This window comes from Pantherophis guttatus, chromosome 4, assembly GCF_059756535.1.
Source record: "Pantherophis guttatus breed Tessera chromosome 4, ASM5975653v1, whole genome shotgun sequence".
NCBI lineage: Eukaryota > Metazoa > Chordata > Lepidosauria > Squamata > Colubridae > Pantherophis > Pantherophis guttatus.
Genome location: NC_142066.1, coordinates 137,523,245 through 137,536,292, shown reverse-complemented (window position 1 = coordinate 137,536,292; position 13,048 = coordinate 137,523,245). Strand labels below are relative to the sequence as shown.

Genomic DNA, 13,048 nt, shown 5'->3' with positions numbered 1-13,048 from the left:
AGATTTATATGTACTAAGTATCTTATACTCATCTATTATTTTGATGATGCATTTGATCATTATATCCAGTTATATTCCATTAGCTTGCTGAAGGTTTTAAATGACTTGTTTTCCTTTTTGTTCTTCCTTGAAGAAAAAGATGAGACAAGTCCACCCAAAGATAAAGGTATATGGCGAAAAAACATTCCAAGCATCATGAAAAGAACTTTTGAAAAGAAGCCATCTGCCGCTTGCACGTTTGGTGTCAAACTAGTTGATTGTCCCCCAGCAGAGAGCAATAAGGTATTCTGTTTTTAAAAAAAAAATACAGTCATGAATATTGATAATTTCTTTGAAAAATATTCCTCAAGATACATAGATAGTGAACACAAACTTTCATTCCCTTTTGGATTTTTCAGTATATTCCAAGAATTGTTGAAATATGCTGCAAGCTAGTTGAAGAGAGAGGTCTTCAATATACTGGTATTTATAGGGTTCCAGGAAATAATGTTGCCATCTCAAATATGCAAGAAGAACTGAACAAAGGAATGACTGACATTGATCTTCAAGATGATGTGAGTTCTGCCCTCTCTGTTTTAAATTCTCGTAGTATTTCTTTTTAATGACAATGTTTTGTCTGCTCAATTTTTAGAAATGGCGAGATCTGAATGTCATAAGTAGTTTATTGAAGTCCTTTCTCCGGAAGCTTCCAGAACCACTCTTTACTAATGGTAAGTTTTGATTCAAAGTAGTGGGGGGGGGAAGAAAACTATTGAATAAAACGTATCACATAACTTATCTGTGATTAGTTAAATTAGAAGACAGTTTTGTTAGAATTCAGTTAAGCATTGTTCTCCTTAATTTTAATATTGCTTAGATATACCAGGATTCTTTTGCATTTCTCTTAAAAAGACAGATATATATTATTGGCTTATATGAAGAAAACACAGGTTTTATTCTACTTAGCCAGGAAATATATCTTTGCAAGCCACCTTGAGTTGCCATGTGCGAGTAGGCAGCAATATAAATTTTCTAAATGAAATAAAAAATTATTGAAGCTGATGCATAATGACTTATCTCTGCCTAAGACTATGAACAATACTGCTAAACAGAATAAACAATTCCAAGTTGCTGCAATTGCCAGTTGTTTGACTTTTTATTATATTTCTTCAAGTATTCTCATATGCAGGTTGTAGCCAGTAATTCAAATACTATACAGTCCTCCCAGTCACATATTAACCTGTAGGGTGCATCCATTTTCCATCTCTATGAACAAGGCAAACAAAGTAAAATGTCTTGAAGCCCAAGTGGATTGCGATATGTGGCTGGGGAAGTGGATTTGAGTAGATGAGTCATAAACTATATCAGAAGTTAATGGTTGGGAATTAAATATTAAAAATATGTTAGAATTGTACTTTCTTGCCTTCCTTTAATGGCCCCGTTTCTGTTCATTTGCTGCTAATATGCCATCTTTGGGCTACTGGGTTTTTCTAGTTACTTGTTTCAGCAGGAGAAAAAACATACAAGGAATGATTTCTCCATGGCAATATCAGAGGCACTTGTGTGGATTATTAAAACAAGTGGTTGTGTTGCCACTTGTGTGGCAACAACTAGATGAGATACATAGTAGGATATATAAACATCAAAGAAAATCCATTTGCATTTCTGTACAAAGGCAAATCATATCATGTTTTTCTGATCCCACAGTTTCAGTGTATATACGTAGTTTTGCAAAGGCGTATTTTTGAACTCTTATACAGAGGATCCAGGCTATTCACATTGGTTGAAATAAGTTAGAGTAAGCAAAACATTGACACAAATCCATTGTTTATGCTTAGTTGGTCCTCTTTTTCCTGCAGAGGGGTTAAAATGCAGTCTTGCAATAAAATTATTTTCTTTCTTATTAGAGAGATATGCAGCTTTCATAGACGCCAACAGAAGAGAAGATCCTGTTGAACGACTAAAAACATTGAAAAGCCTGGTATGTTGCTTTTGACAGGGATTGAATCAGATACCATTGTTATATTTTGGGATTATTTTTAATTTTTATGTTTATATCATCCATTTCAGATCCGTGATTTACCTGAACATCATTATGAAACACTTAAATTTCTCTGTGCCCATCTGAGAAATGTAGCAGAACATTCAGAAGAGAACAAGGTACTATAACTGGCTTATCTGTACCAAGAGTCTATATTTCTGATAACTAAATTCAGTGCTTGCTTCTAGGAGCTGTAGTAATAGAATTCTTTTTCTGGCTATAAGGCATACTCCAGATTATTTGGAATGTAAATATTGTAGTCTGCATTTGCTTTCTCAGCTCATTGGCTCTGTGGCTGCTTTAGCATGGTGAACATAGAGGAAAACCAATAGAGTAAGCATGTATGGAGAAAAAAAAAACAAGAAGCAAAGGACTGCCATTATCCTTGGGATAAAAATAAATCTTTCTTATTGAGTTGCTTCCCACATGGAGATAAAGCAAACAAAGAAGACACCTAGTCTTATAGATCAAAACTATTTTTGCTTTCTTTTTCTTAAATTGTGTACCTCGATCTGCAACATTTGTGGAAAAGCATTATTAGGTTTTATGGGTTCTTTTTCCTTCCACACATATTGGATGGACAGATGATGTGCTTAGGTACACAGAACCCATAGCTACTGCATTATGTGGCTAGGAAGCAGTCCTGTAGTTACAGGTTGAAGATTTATTGCAGAAAAAAAAATGTGTACTATAGCCCATAGGAAAGTCACCTGCTCAGCATTTAATTAAAGCTTCATAACATGTTGAGAGATGGGTGTACTACTTTAGATTGAGGAGAGGAATGGATACAACCAGACTTCTCTTTCTAAATCCCTAAATTTATGAACATTGAAGAATTATTACATTCAGGAACAGATTAAAAAGAACAAGGTGTCCTGATCTGCTATATAAATCAGTTTTATACACTGATCAGCTTTTGCTTTGAATTTTCATTCTAATGAGGAAGTTCAGGTAAATTTGGCAAAATTGACTGCTACTGTTAGATGCTTCTGCTTTTTAAAGAGACTTATACATTTATGTAAGTACAATGATGTGCTGTAAGAACACTCATTTTCTTTATTCTTTAGATGGAACCAAGAAACCTGGCAATAGTATTTGGTCCAACACTTGTGAGGACATCTGAAGATAACATGACTAATATGGTTACTCATATGCCAGATCAATACAGAATTGTAGAAACACTTATCCAAAAAGTAAGTGAATTCATTTCATGTTGCTAGACAGATTATTCAGACAGAACTTTATCTTTAGTTAAATCAGCCTGGATTTTGATTTTCTCATAAACTATTCCTTATCTCTTCAATGTCCACATTTTAATTCTTTCATTTCTGGGGAGTTTTTCACTTCTTTTATTTTGAATTGTAGCATGACTGGTTTTTCGCAGAAGATGATGCTGAACAACCTTTTGTAAGTACTAACCTTAACTAAATGGATTCTCCTCCTGTTTTAATTCAGAACATACAAATGAATATATGATTTCCGCCCCTCTCCAATGTGTTCTAACAGTGTTCTTTATTCACCATACCAAAACATACCAATGGTTTTTATCCATGAAGAAATAGCATATAAAATGAAGTTGTAAATTTCTCTTCCAGGGTAGTTTTTTTCTCCATTTAATATGCCAGCTTGAGTATTTTTCTTTCTCCTTAAATGTTATAAAGGAAGACTGACATTCTTTGCAGTTCTCAGCTGACTAATTTTTCTAAATACTGTTGAATCATGATGAAACCACTGACTGTGACTTGATGATGAAGAAATCTTTGTTTATTAACTATAGACAGGAGTTCAGGAAGCAAACACAGTAGAGTCTCAGCCAGTGCCAAGCATAGATCATTTACTCAGCAACATTGGAAGGATTGGAGTATATCCTGGAGATGTATCAGGTACCGTAACTCTTGCCTGGACAGTTTGTAGGTTAGAAAATTCTCTCTTCTGATGATCTATTATAATGGTCCTCTTTTTCTTTCTTTGCTAATAAACTCGATTTCTCCCTTTATCTACATGATCTTGGGTGTGTTATTAAAAGATCAGCAGTGAGTTGAGCATGTTGCATGATGTAGGTTGGAATGCTTTCTCAGCAACCAGTATAATTCTTAGACCACAAGAACAGCATGTTCACTAGTGTATCATTGACCATGGTTACCCATGTACTTTTTAACATGACACGGATAAGGTACCTACTACTTTCTAAGTCGTTGAGAAGAAGGCAGAAAGCTTTAATTTCTACACACTGTTCTGATGGTAGTAATTTTTTAAACTTAGAGAAGGCAAAATCAAGATTTTTAAATTCATTCTGCTTGACTAATAAGTATATTTTTCCAAACTATATTGCAACTAATTATGTTTATTCATTACTAAATGCTTTTTCTTCTTTATGACTGCCACCTTAATATTCAGCTAAATACTATTACTGCAAACTGCCACCATACTGTCTCACTAAATATGTTTTTATCCCAAATGTTATTCCTTTGTCTCTAGCTTGTGTTTTAGCTTATAGAAAACTTTTTTCAGCATTTTATTGAAACAGCCCCTCTATCCTGCTGTTGAAATAGGAGAAGTGGGAGGAGTCTATCACACGGTGATGTCACTAGTGGACTCTGTGGTGTCACTGATGGACAACTGGAACTGTAGGAAGAAGGAGGATTGTTGCCCACATTGTAGCTGCCTTGTCTGCAGAAACCCCCGCTTCTTGTAAATGCACAAAGGACTAGTTGATCTGTACTGTAAATTTATCCTTTCAAGAGTATTTGAACAGATCAATGCTACTTTTTAAAAGTATTTCTGCTGTTTCTTGTTACTTCTGAAGCAGACCCTGAGGAGAAATAGCATGGTATGGTCCACTGGTTTTTCTAGTCATTAGCCATGTGTCAAAAGGGGCATGGCATGGGGTTCAGCTCATTAATTCTCCAGTGGGGTCACTCTCCTGGCAAGTTGGAGAATGTCTTTTAGTTACTCTGCTAGCCCCTCCGTACCCCCTTTCTAATTGTATAACCTCCGTTGTTTTATTTTGCCGAATAGTATAATTATGGTATCCATTTTTCATTTCATAATAACGCTTCTGTTTGGAAATGAGTACAAAACTGATGGCTGTGGAAAAAAACCTACATAATGATAAATTCTTAAACAAATAGCTCGGAGGAGCACTGAAATGTTAACTGGGGCTTTTAAATCCATAAAGCCCAATATAATTTGACAGCATACAAAAAAGAATTTTGATAATTGTTTCAGAAAGTAGTCTAAGGCACGAAAGATAATGCTTTAAATGTACATTTCATTTGCTGGAATGTACAGAGTACAGTCCTGAAAAGATCCCCCAGCTGCGGTTTTGCAGGGCCCTGCGCTTAGAGCATTAAATAAATATTAGTATTTCTGTTTTATTTAGAAGAAAGGGCTTTTTTGCCATTTCTGTCATTGAGCTGATTCTGCCTCCAACTCACAGCATCCTTTCATGGCGGTGGCTTTCTGTGGTGCAGCTTGCATCTTTGTGAGCGATTACTATCCACTGTTCTGATTATTTTTTCTGTTATCTGTTTGCTCTCACCTTTTGTTGTGCTTGTCTTCTTTCATACTTCAGCATTGTCTAGAGTAAAAGCAAAACTTTGTGCCATGTTGACTAAAGTGCTATGTTGGTTTTTTTCTCTCTCTGCAATAGATTCAGCTACTGGTGACTTTTCCAAATTTAAGGTAAATCATTCATCTATATTTTTACAGGGTTGAGCCTATACATTACAATGTTGAAAGAGGGCTCATAGGCTTATTTATACTAGATCTCTCATGTGCTGTTGATAAAAATGGATTCTGACAATAAAGGGCTTCCCTTGCTTGTATTAAGCCCCATGGAGCTTTGAATTGGGCTCTGGTTTTTATATCTGAATTTAAATGACTCACCCACTGTACTTCTTGGGCCTGATTATTAAGGGTAAGACATATGTCATTCACTTTTATGTTGCTATGTATAAACATAATATGCGTAATATTGTTTCATTAGCATGACTAGAGGCAACTATTAATTTTAAAGATAGATTGTGGGAAAGAGGTTAAGATGTTAAATCCTATGTTGTCCTGAAATGCTATATGGATTTACATTGAAAAGTATATATTGGCAGCATATAATGTAAGGGATATTATATACAGATGTTTGTGTTCTTCATATCATAGTTTATGAGTCTTTTATAAAGTCTGCACAAATCCTGTATTGAAAATATAGAATATATTGTGAAATATTTTTAAAGCAGTATAGAATGAGTTTTGTAAAAAAAAAAAAATCGAGTGATAGATCAGAATTAATGTTAATTGGTTTGAGACACTCACAATTGTAAATTTTGATTAAAGTAAGTAAAGCACTTTATTCAGTCATTCAGTCAAATTTGCAAATCCTGATTAATGTTAATTGGTATTTGATAAATAATCAACTGCATTTTAAGAATATACTGGCAAGGTTATTTTTAATTTGGCGCTGTTTCAAAAAAAAGGTGCTACATTCATTTCACTTAGGCCACTGTGCTTTTACAAATTATAAATGATTGCATTTAAAGAAAAAACCTTCTATATCACAGCAACTGCCCAAAAGCACTAGTATAGATAAAGTAAAGAGAACAGGTTTTGATAGCAATCTAGTTATGGCTATGCAAGGCTGATCAGGCTCGTAATAACAGTGCATTTATAATGGGTGAGACTTCCTAAAGAGTCCTAAGCCACAGGTTAAGAAACCATGGCCTATGTAATTGATATGCTATGGTGCTAGAGCAGTTTTGTGCAGAACAACTCAGCAGTGACAGGTAATAACTTATATCTAGTTTCATATACATAAAATTTTGCATTGGAAGATTGGTAAAGAACATATTTTGAACCACAAATATGATTTTTTTTAAAAAAAAAAATCATGATGCTTATGATGGGTTTCTTTCCATACAGGGTTCTTGGGGATCTGGAAATAATCAATACAGCAGAGAGCTACTCAAGTCCTCTATATTTGCCACAACCAGTCGCAAGCGGAAAAAAGCAAAAGACAAACTACAACCCAGCAGCTCTGAAGATGAGTGGGATAGTGTTTTTTTCATGAAGGAGCCTGCAGAGCTCCATTTCAATGACTCAGCAAAAGAGGACACATCTAAAACGGAGCTGGAGAAGGAAACCACGGGGGGAATAGAGAGAGCAGGATTTCCGAAAGAAAAGGAAGACTGTGTTAACAGTCCTTCTACAACAAGCAAGGATGAAATGTTGCTGAGGAAAGAGAAATTGTTCTCTGAAGAACCCTCAACATCTTATATTCAGAAATACAGGAGATCTCCAAATCCCATCTCATGGCAAAATACACAAAAAGATTACCATAAAGTCCCTAATTTCCAGATTGCTTCTGTGTTGGAAGAAACCATTTTGGACTCAAGCGCCACCCTCAGCTGCAGTTCACAAGCTTCTCTGCAAAAAGTATCCTGTAAAAGATTAGGAGGCCCTGAAAATAAACGCAGTGAATTTTTAACTGCTGATGTTGGCTCCATCACTTCAGGTTACTCCACAACATCCTCCACTGCATATTTAGCTGGTGTAGATTCCACTGTGCTGGCTGCTGAAGTGCTTTACTCAGTGACAGAGAGTAAAGGAGAAGAGGCCGATGATGAAAGTAGTGAACTGATCAGTGAAGGTCGCCCTGTAGAAACAGACAGTGAAAATGATTTTCCTGATTTTGCAGCAAGTTCTTCTGTGGATAGGCTATTCAGGGAGAAGACTCAAGACATGGCAAAGAACCTTAGGAGGAACTCTGAAGAAAGTGAAGTAAGTTGTTCAGGAGGAACTTCAACACCAAAGTTAGACAGTCACAGACTTTTCAATTCATACAAACTTATTGAATGTGATACTCTATCTCGGAAAAAGTTGGCCAGGTACAAAATGGAGAGTGAAGGCTTAAGGGATGCAAAACACGAGGAGGATATAAAGAAAGGAAAGATAGACAGCAGCTTAACCCCATCAACAAGAAGTGAACCTGTCAAACAGGAGCCTACATGGAAACTCAAGATTCCAGACAGATTAAAACTGCGTCTCAAATCATCTGCCGATGATATGCTTGGAACTGGCAATGAGAAGACAAACCCTGCAGAGAGCTCCAAAAGAAAGAACATCAGGCGAAGGCACACATTAGGAGGACAAAGAGATTTTATTGAATCAAGTGTTCTGAATGCATGGAAAATTCAAGAAAAATACCCAAGCATGGAGAAGGACATTTTAGCAGTAACCCCGTTTAAGGCAAAATCCCCATCCCAGTACACAGAGTATGTTGCACAAGACCGTCTGCTGAGTAACCCAGTAGACCTTAAAACAAATAAAACTGAAAAGGTGAATGTAAGCCAATTAGATGATTCTTCAAAGGCAGAATCCTCATTTTCTGCAGAGATATCATCAGGAGGTGATAGTACCACTTCTTCTGGTAGTTCTTCCACTGAAGCCTGGTACATAAAACCCATGGAGTACTCAGTACTCTAGACCATTTTAGTGGAGAAAGCTACCAGACTATGAATGAGGCCCATCAGCCTGGCTGTTGATGCTCACCGTCATAAATTATCTGAGACCTTGGAGATTATGTCTCAATTCTACTAGTCCTTTTGACACAGTTAAATAGCCGCCGCCACAGTTCAGTAGCATATTTTCTTTTTTTCAGTTGTTCTGTATGCTTTTCCCCACCCCACACACAGTGTTAGTGTGCACTATGCATAATGCAGCTACAATATTATTAGTCAGAAGAAAAAAATAATTCTTTTTATTTTAGTCGTTAACAAGTGCCTCATCAACTTTTTTTAAAAAAAGTTCATTTGATTTGTTAAGGTGCCATAATAGTTGTTATATTTAGATATTTATGTTAACTGTAAAGAGCAAATTGCTGCATTTTATTGTAGAGACTGAAAGGGAGAATGTAAACCAATTAGATGATTCCTCAAAAACAGAGTCCTCATTTCCTGCAGAGTTATAATCAAGAGGTAATAATATCAGTTCTGATAGTTCTTCTGGCCCCAGGTTTGAATACCAGTTCTGATAGTTCTTCTGGCCACTGAGTACTTGGACTTCTAGTACTTGGATTTCACTTCAGTGGGAAAAGCTACCAATATATGAACAATGATGTTCACCCTCATAAGTTATCTGGGCCCAGGAGGATATAACTTGATTCTACCAGTATCATTGAGACCATTAAATGGCCAGCACCACAATTCAGTAGCTCTCCTCTTCCCTCCCTTCCTTTCCCCTCTCTTATTCTATGTTGCCCCACTCCACAGTGTTAGTATGCACTATGCATTAATGCAACTATGACATTGTTAGTTGGAAGAAAAAAAATTCTTTGAGTTCAGTGGTTAACAAGTGCCTCATCAAAATTTAAAATTTAAAAAAAGTTCATTTGGTTTGTTAAGGTGCCATAATAGTTGTTACATTTAGACATTTATGTTAAACATAAAACAAATTGCTGCATTTTATTGTTAAGACATTTCATTACATTTTTAAAAATTTAACACACATGGATACAGAGCTTCCATTTAGGCATTCCAGTTGGATTTTTGAGTTTTATATTCTGATTTTAATACAGTTTTTGAGTATTATGTGACTTGAATTTTTACTCTTTCTGTAAAATAAATAACTTAAGTGTAAATACACTATGTGTGTATCTTTTCCTCAGACACCAGCTTTGATATAAATGTTGTAACATAGAAGTGTAGATAGTAGATCCTGGATATGTGGATAGAACTGGTTTCTTTTATCAAGAATATAATTCTGCATGAAGAGTTAATAAATCCAGATCTGTACATGCTTCTGTGTATATCCACTTAAAACACTGGAAATAAATTGGTTTTGATTGTTCTTGTATGGACTGACTTTAATTTAACAGAGACAATAAACATGTCAAATTTATATCTATATAAAGCATAGGGATCTGCTATTTGAAAGATGGGTGAATTCTTTGACTAGAACTTGCTTGCAAATTTTATTAATCAATGAGACAAATAATTTTGTAAGGATTACTTATCAAATAACAGCCTTTAATTTTTACAAGCACACTATAAGCAAACAATGTTCTTGTACATACTAAAACCTTGTGTCAGCTTGATGAGAGTTTAGTTTGTTTCATTGCTAAGATAAGCTCCTTCATTTTACATTATAAAAATAAAATAAAAGTAAAATATTTCAGGAATTTTGGACGAAGTTACCATTCCTGGGAATTATTTAAAAGAAGACAGAATAGAATAAAATAATAATAGAGTTGGAAGGGACCTCAGAGGTCTTCTAGATCAACCCACTGCTCAAGCAGGAGACCCCATATTATTTCAGACAAATGGTTGCCCAGTCTCTTTTTGAAAGTTTTACAGTGGTGGAACACTCACAACTTCTGAAGGCAAGTTATTCTATTGGTTAATTGCTCTCGCCGTTAGGAAATTTCTCCTTAGTTCTAGGTTGCTTTTCTCTTTCTCTTTGTCTTTCTCTTTCTGAAGCACCTTTTGGTGTTTCAGAAAGTAGTTTGAATAGATGTACCATGTCTCCCTTGGCCCTGTGGATTTTGAGCTAATATACAGTTTTGCAAATATGAGCATGTTGCAAGCTGTGAGATGATAATTTTCTGAGTCATAAATTGGACAGTTAACAGATGTAACTGAAATGTTCATTTAAAATAAAAGTTTGAACTTCAAGATAAAACATATTTCCATTAAGAAAAGTTTTATATTGCAAGTTTACATAAAGCAAATAGTTTACATAAAGCAAAGATAAAAAGAATTTAAATTTGGCTTGGATAATAGAAGATAACTGATATTTTAAATTCAATGATCAGCATATAATATTATTTCTAACTATCAAATGAACACCAGAAATGAATCTCATGAATTCTAGAGAAATTCATTTTGAAACCCTTATCAAATATTTGATCCAACAGTAGTTCCTTGTCCTGATCTTCAAATCCTTCTAGCCCCTCCTTTTCGCTTCAATGCCCTAGAGCCAAACTGTCTCAGGAATTCTGGAAGTTGAAGTCCACAGGTTGTAAAAGAGCCACAATTGCCCACCCCTGCCGTAGAGCAAGGGTGTCAAACTCAATTTTATTGAGGGCTGCATCAGGGCTGTAGTTTACCTCGGAGGGACCAGGCTGACTGGGTGGACATCGCTAGCTTGACGCCACTCCCCAAACTGCTGGTATGTTTCCTCTTCTCATTGGGTAGATTGGGCCGAAGCTACGCTGACCTGGTCTTTCCTCTTCACATTGGGTAGACCACGACGGCCCCGAGGGCCAAATCTGACCACATTGCAAGCCAGATCCAACCCATGGGCCTTGAGTTTGACACCCCTGTCTTAGAGCATGACTTCTGCAACATTTTTCCTTTAAAAATGAATAAAGATCAAATAATGGATAAGGTAACAACTGGGAATGGCATCATCATGGATCCTTAGAGCCACATTTTTAATGCCTCAGACAAAAAATAACCGCACAGAATAATTTTAATATATATATACAGTATAATGGTCCATTTACATAGAATGTTATCATTTCCCTTATGAACACATATAACAGATGGGATGAGACTCTTCTTAATTGTGTATGAATATGACTTGGGGTATTGAAAGACCTGAAAAATAAAAAACTGCTAGTAATCACGTCAACACCACCCTAATTCTTCCGGACGCCAAAGAAAAGTACAGGTAGTTCTTGTCTAATGACCCTAATCAGGTGTGGAATTTCTGTCACTAAGCAATGCAGTGATTGGGCAAAATATTCTATCATTGCACCACTTAGCAATGGCAGTTTTTGCAGTCCTGCTTTTGCAGTCATTCGGAAAGGACTGCCAAAGCCCCTCCTGCTCGTCCCTTCCTCCCCAATCTGCTCTTTTAGCCCTTGGTTGTCATTGTGGGTGGACTGCCAAGCATCCAACTTCATGTGATCATGACGGCACTGCAATAGCTGTAACTTTGAAGACTGGCATAAGTACCATTTCTTAAGTGCTGTTATATCTTTGGTCGCAGAATATTAAGCGAGGACTACATATATATAATCAATGCCATTTCCACACTGTATCCTGGCTTGAACATGACTGAAAGATTCAAATAATCGATTTCCTCCAATACCCTCTGTAGTTGCAAGCTGGTCACCCTCTTAGCACCCTTTCCTAAGAAAAAAAGGTTGGAATCTGGATGAAAATTATTTAGCATGGTGGACCCACCAAATGTTCCTTGGCCTGGGTGGGGGGGTTGTGGGGGGGTACCACTGACTGCCTCCTTCCTCACTTAAAGATTTATTTGCATGACCCAATCACATGTCACCTGCCAGGCAGAGTTAACTAGCCAAGGGAGCAAAGACAAATATCTGCATTAATAGTCCTAAGGATGCAAATCACACTTAACTAACTGATAAAATGTATCTTAAACAAGTATCACCTCATGAGCATGATAAAGATAGATCTCTGTATGTTCCGGACTATTGTTAGTAAGAGATCTAGTTTATGAGGTTCTTCTTTTTTTAAAATCTCATAGCTTCCAACTTGATACAAAGAATGTCTCATGTTTTATTCAGCAATGTTGGAAATTTACCTGTGAAAATAAAAGCCTATGAAATACACCTGAAATGCAAAAGGGACTAAGTTCACTTATCACACTGAAATTACCACTGTGCCAAATTAAGTTGTGGAGCAAATTATAAACGAGTTGGACTCAGCTGTCAAGTATAGATCATGAATTACACTATACTATTTTGATTTAATGATATGTTCAGCCAGAGAACCAGAGGTAGCCAGGTAGCCTATTTAATGTGACACTCATTGGATTATTTTCGTCTACTTCACACTAAGTCCTTCAAAACAATGTGGTAATGATAAAATGAGGGGTGACCTCATATTATTTCTTTGAATCACTTAGAGTAATGCAAAATATAGATATAAAATATGCAACATATTAATCAATAAAAATCCTACACTATGACTTACTGTCATGTATTGATCCAGCCAAAGGGTTAGGCCTATTGTTCAAATAGTAAAGAAAAAGGTTAAGAGAGGTAGAATTCAGATTTTGAAT

At 36.0% G+C, this 13,048-nt stretch overlaps 1 protein-coding gene across 21 annotated transcripts in view; it reads left to right on the top strand.

Moving 5' to 3' along the window:
• The window catches only part of ARHGAP21 (Rho GTPase activating protein 21), an 85,164-nt gene extending 75,305 nt beyond the window's left edge, over positions 1–9,859 (top strand). For all 21 annotated transcript variants that reach the window (XM_087892891.1, XM_087892889.1, XM_060684290.2 and 18 more), the window contains 10 exons: positions 134–282; positions 399–554; positions 632–710; positions 1,887–1,960; positions 2,050–2,139; positions 3,088–3,213; positions 3,386–3,427; positions 3,798–3,903; positions 5,673–5,704; positions 6,935–9,859. In XM_087892891.1, coding sequence (XP_087749017.1) covers positions 134–282; positions 399–554; positions 632–710; positions 1,887–1,960; positions 2,050–2,139; positions 3,088–3,213; positions 3,386–3,427; positions 3,798–3,903; positions 5,673–5,704; positions 6,935–8,497 — 2,417 coding nt within the window. In that variant the 3' untranslated portion in view covers positions 8,498–9,859. The remainder of the gene's footprint in view (positions 1–133; positions 283–398; positions 555–631; positions 711–1,886; positions 1,961–2,049; positions 2,140–3,087; positions 3,214–3,385; positions 3,428–3,797; positions 3,904–5,672; positions 5,705–6,934) is intronic.
• The last annotated feature ends 3,189 nt before the right edge of the window (positions 9,860–13,048 follow it).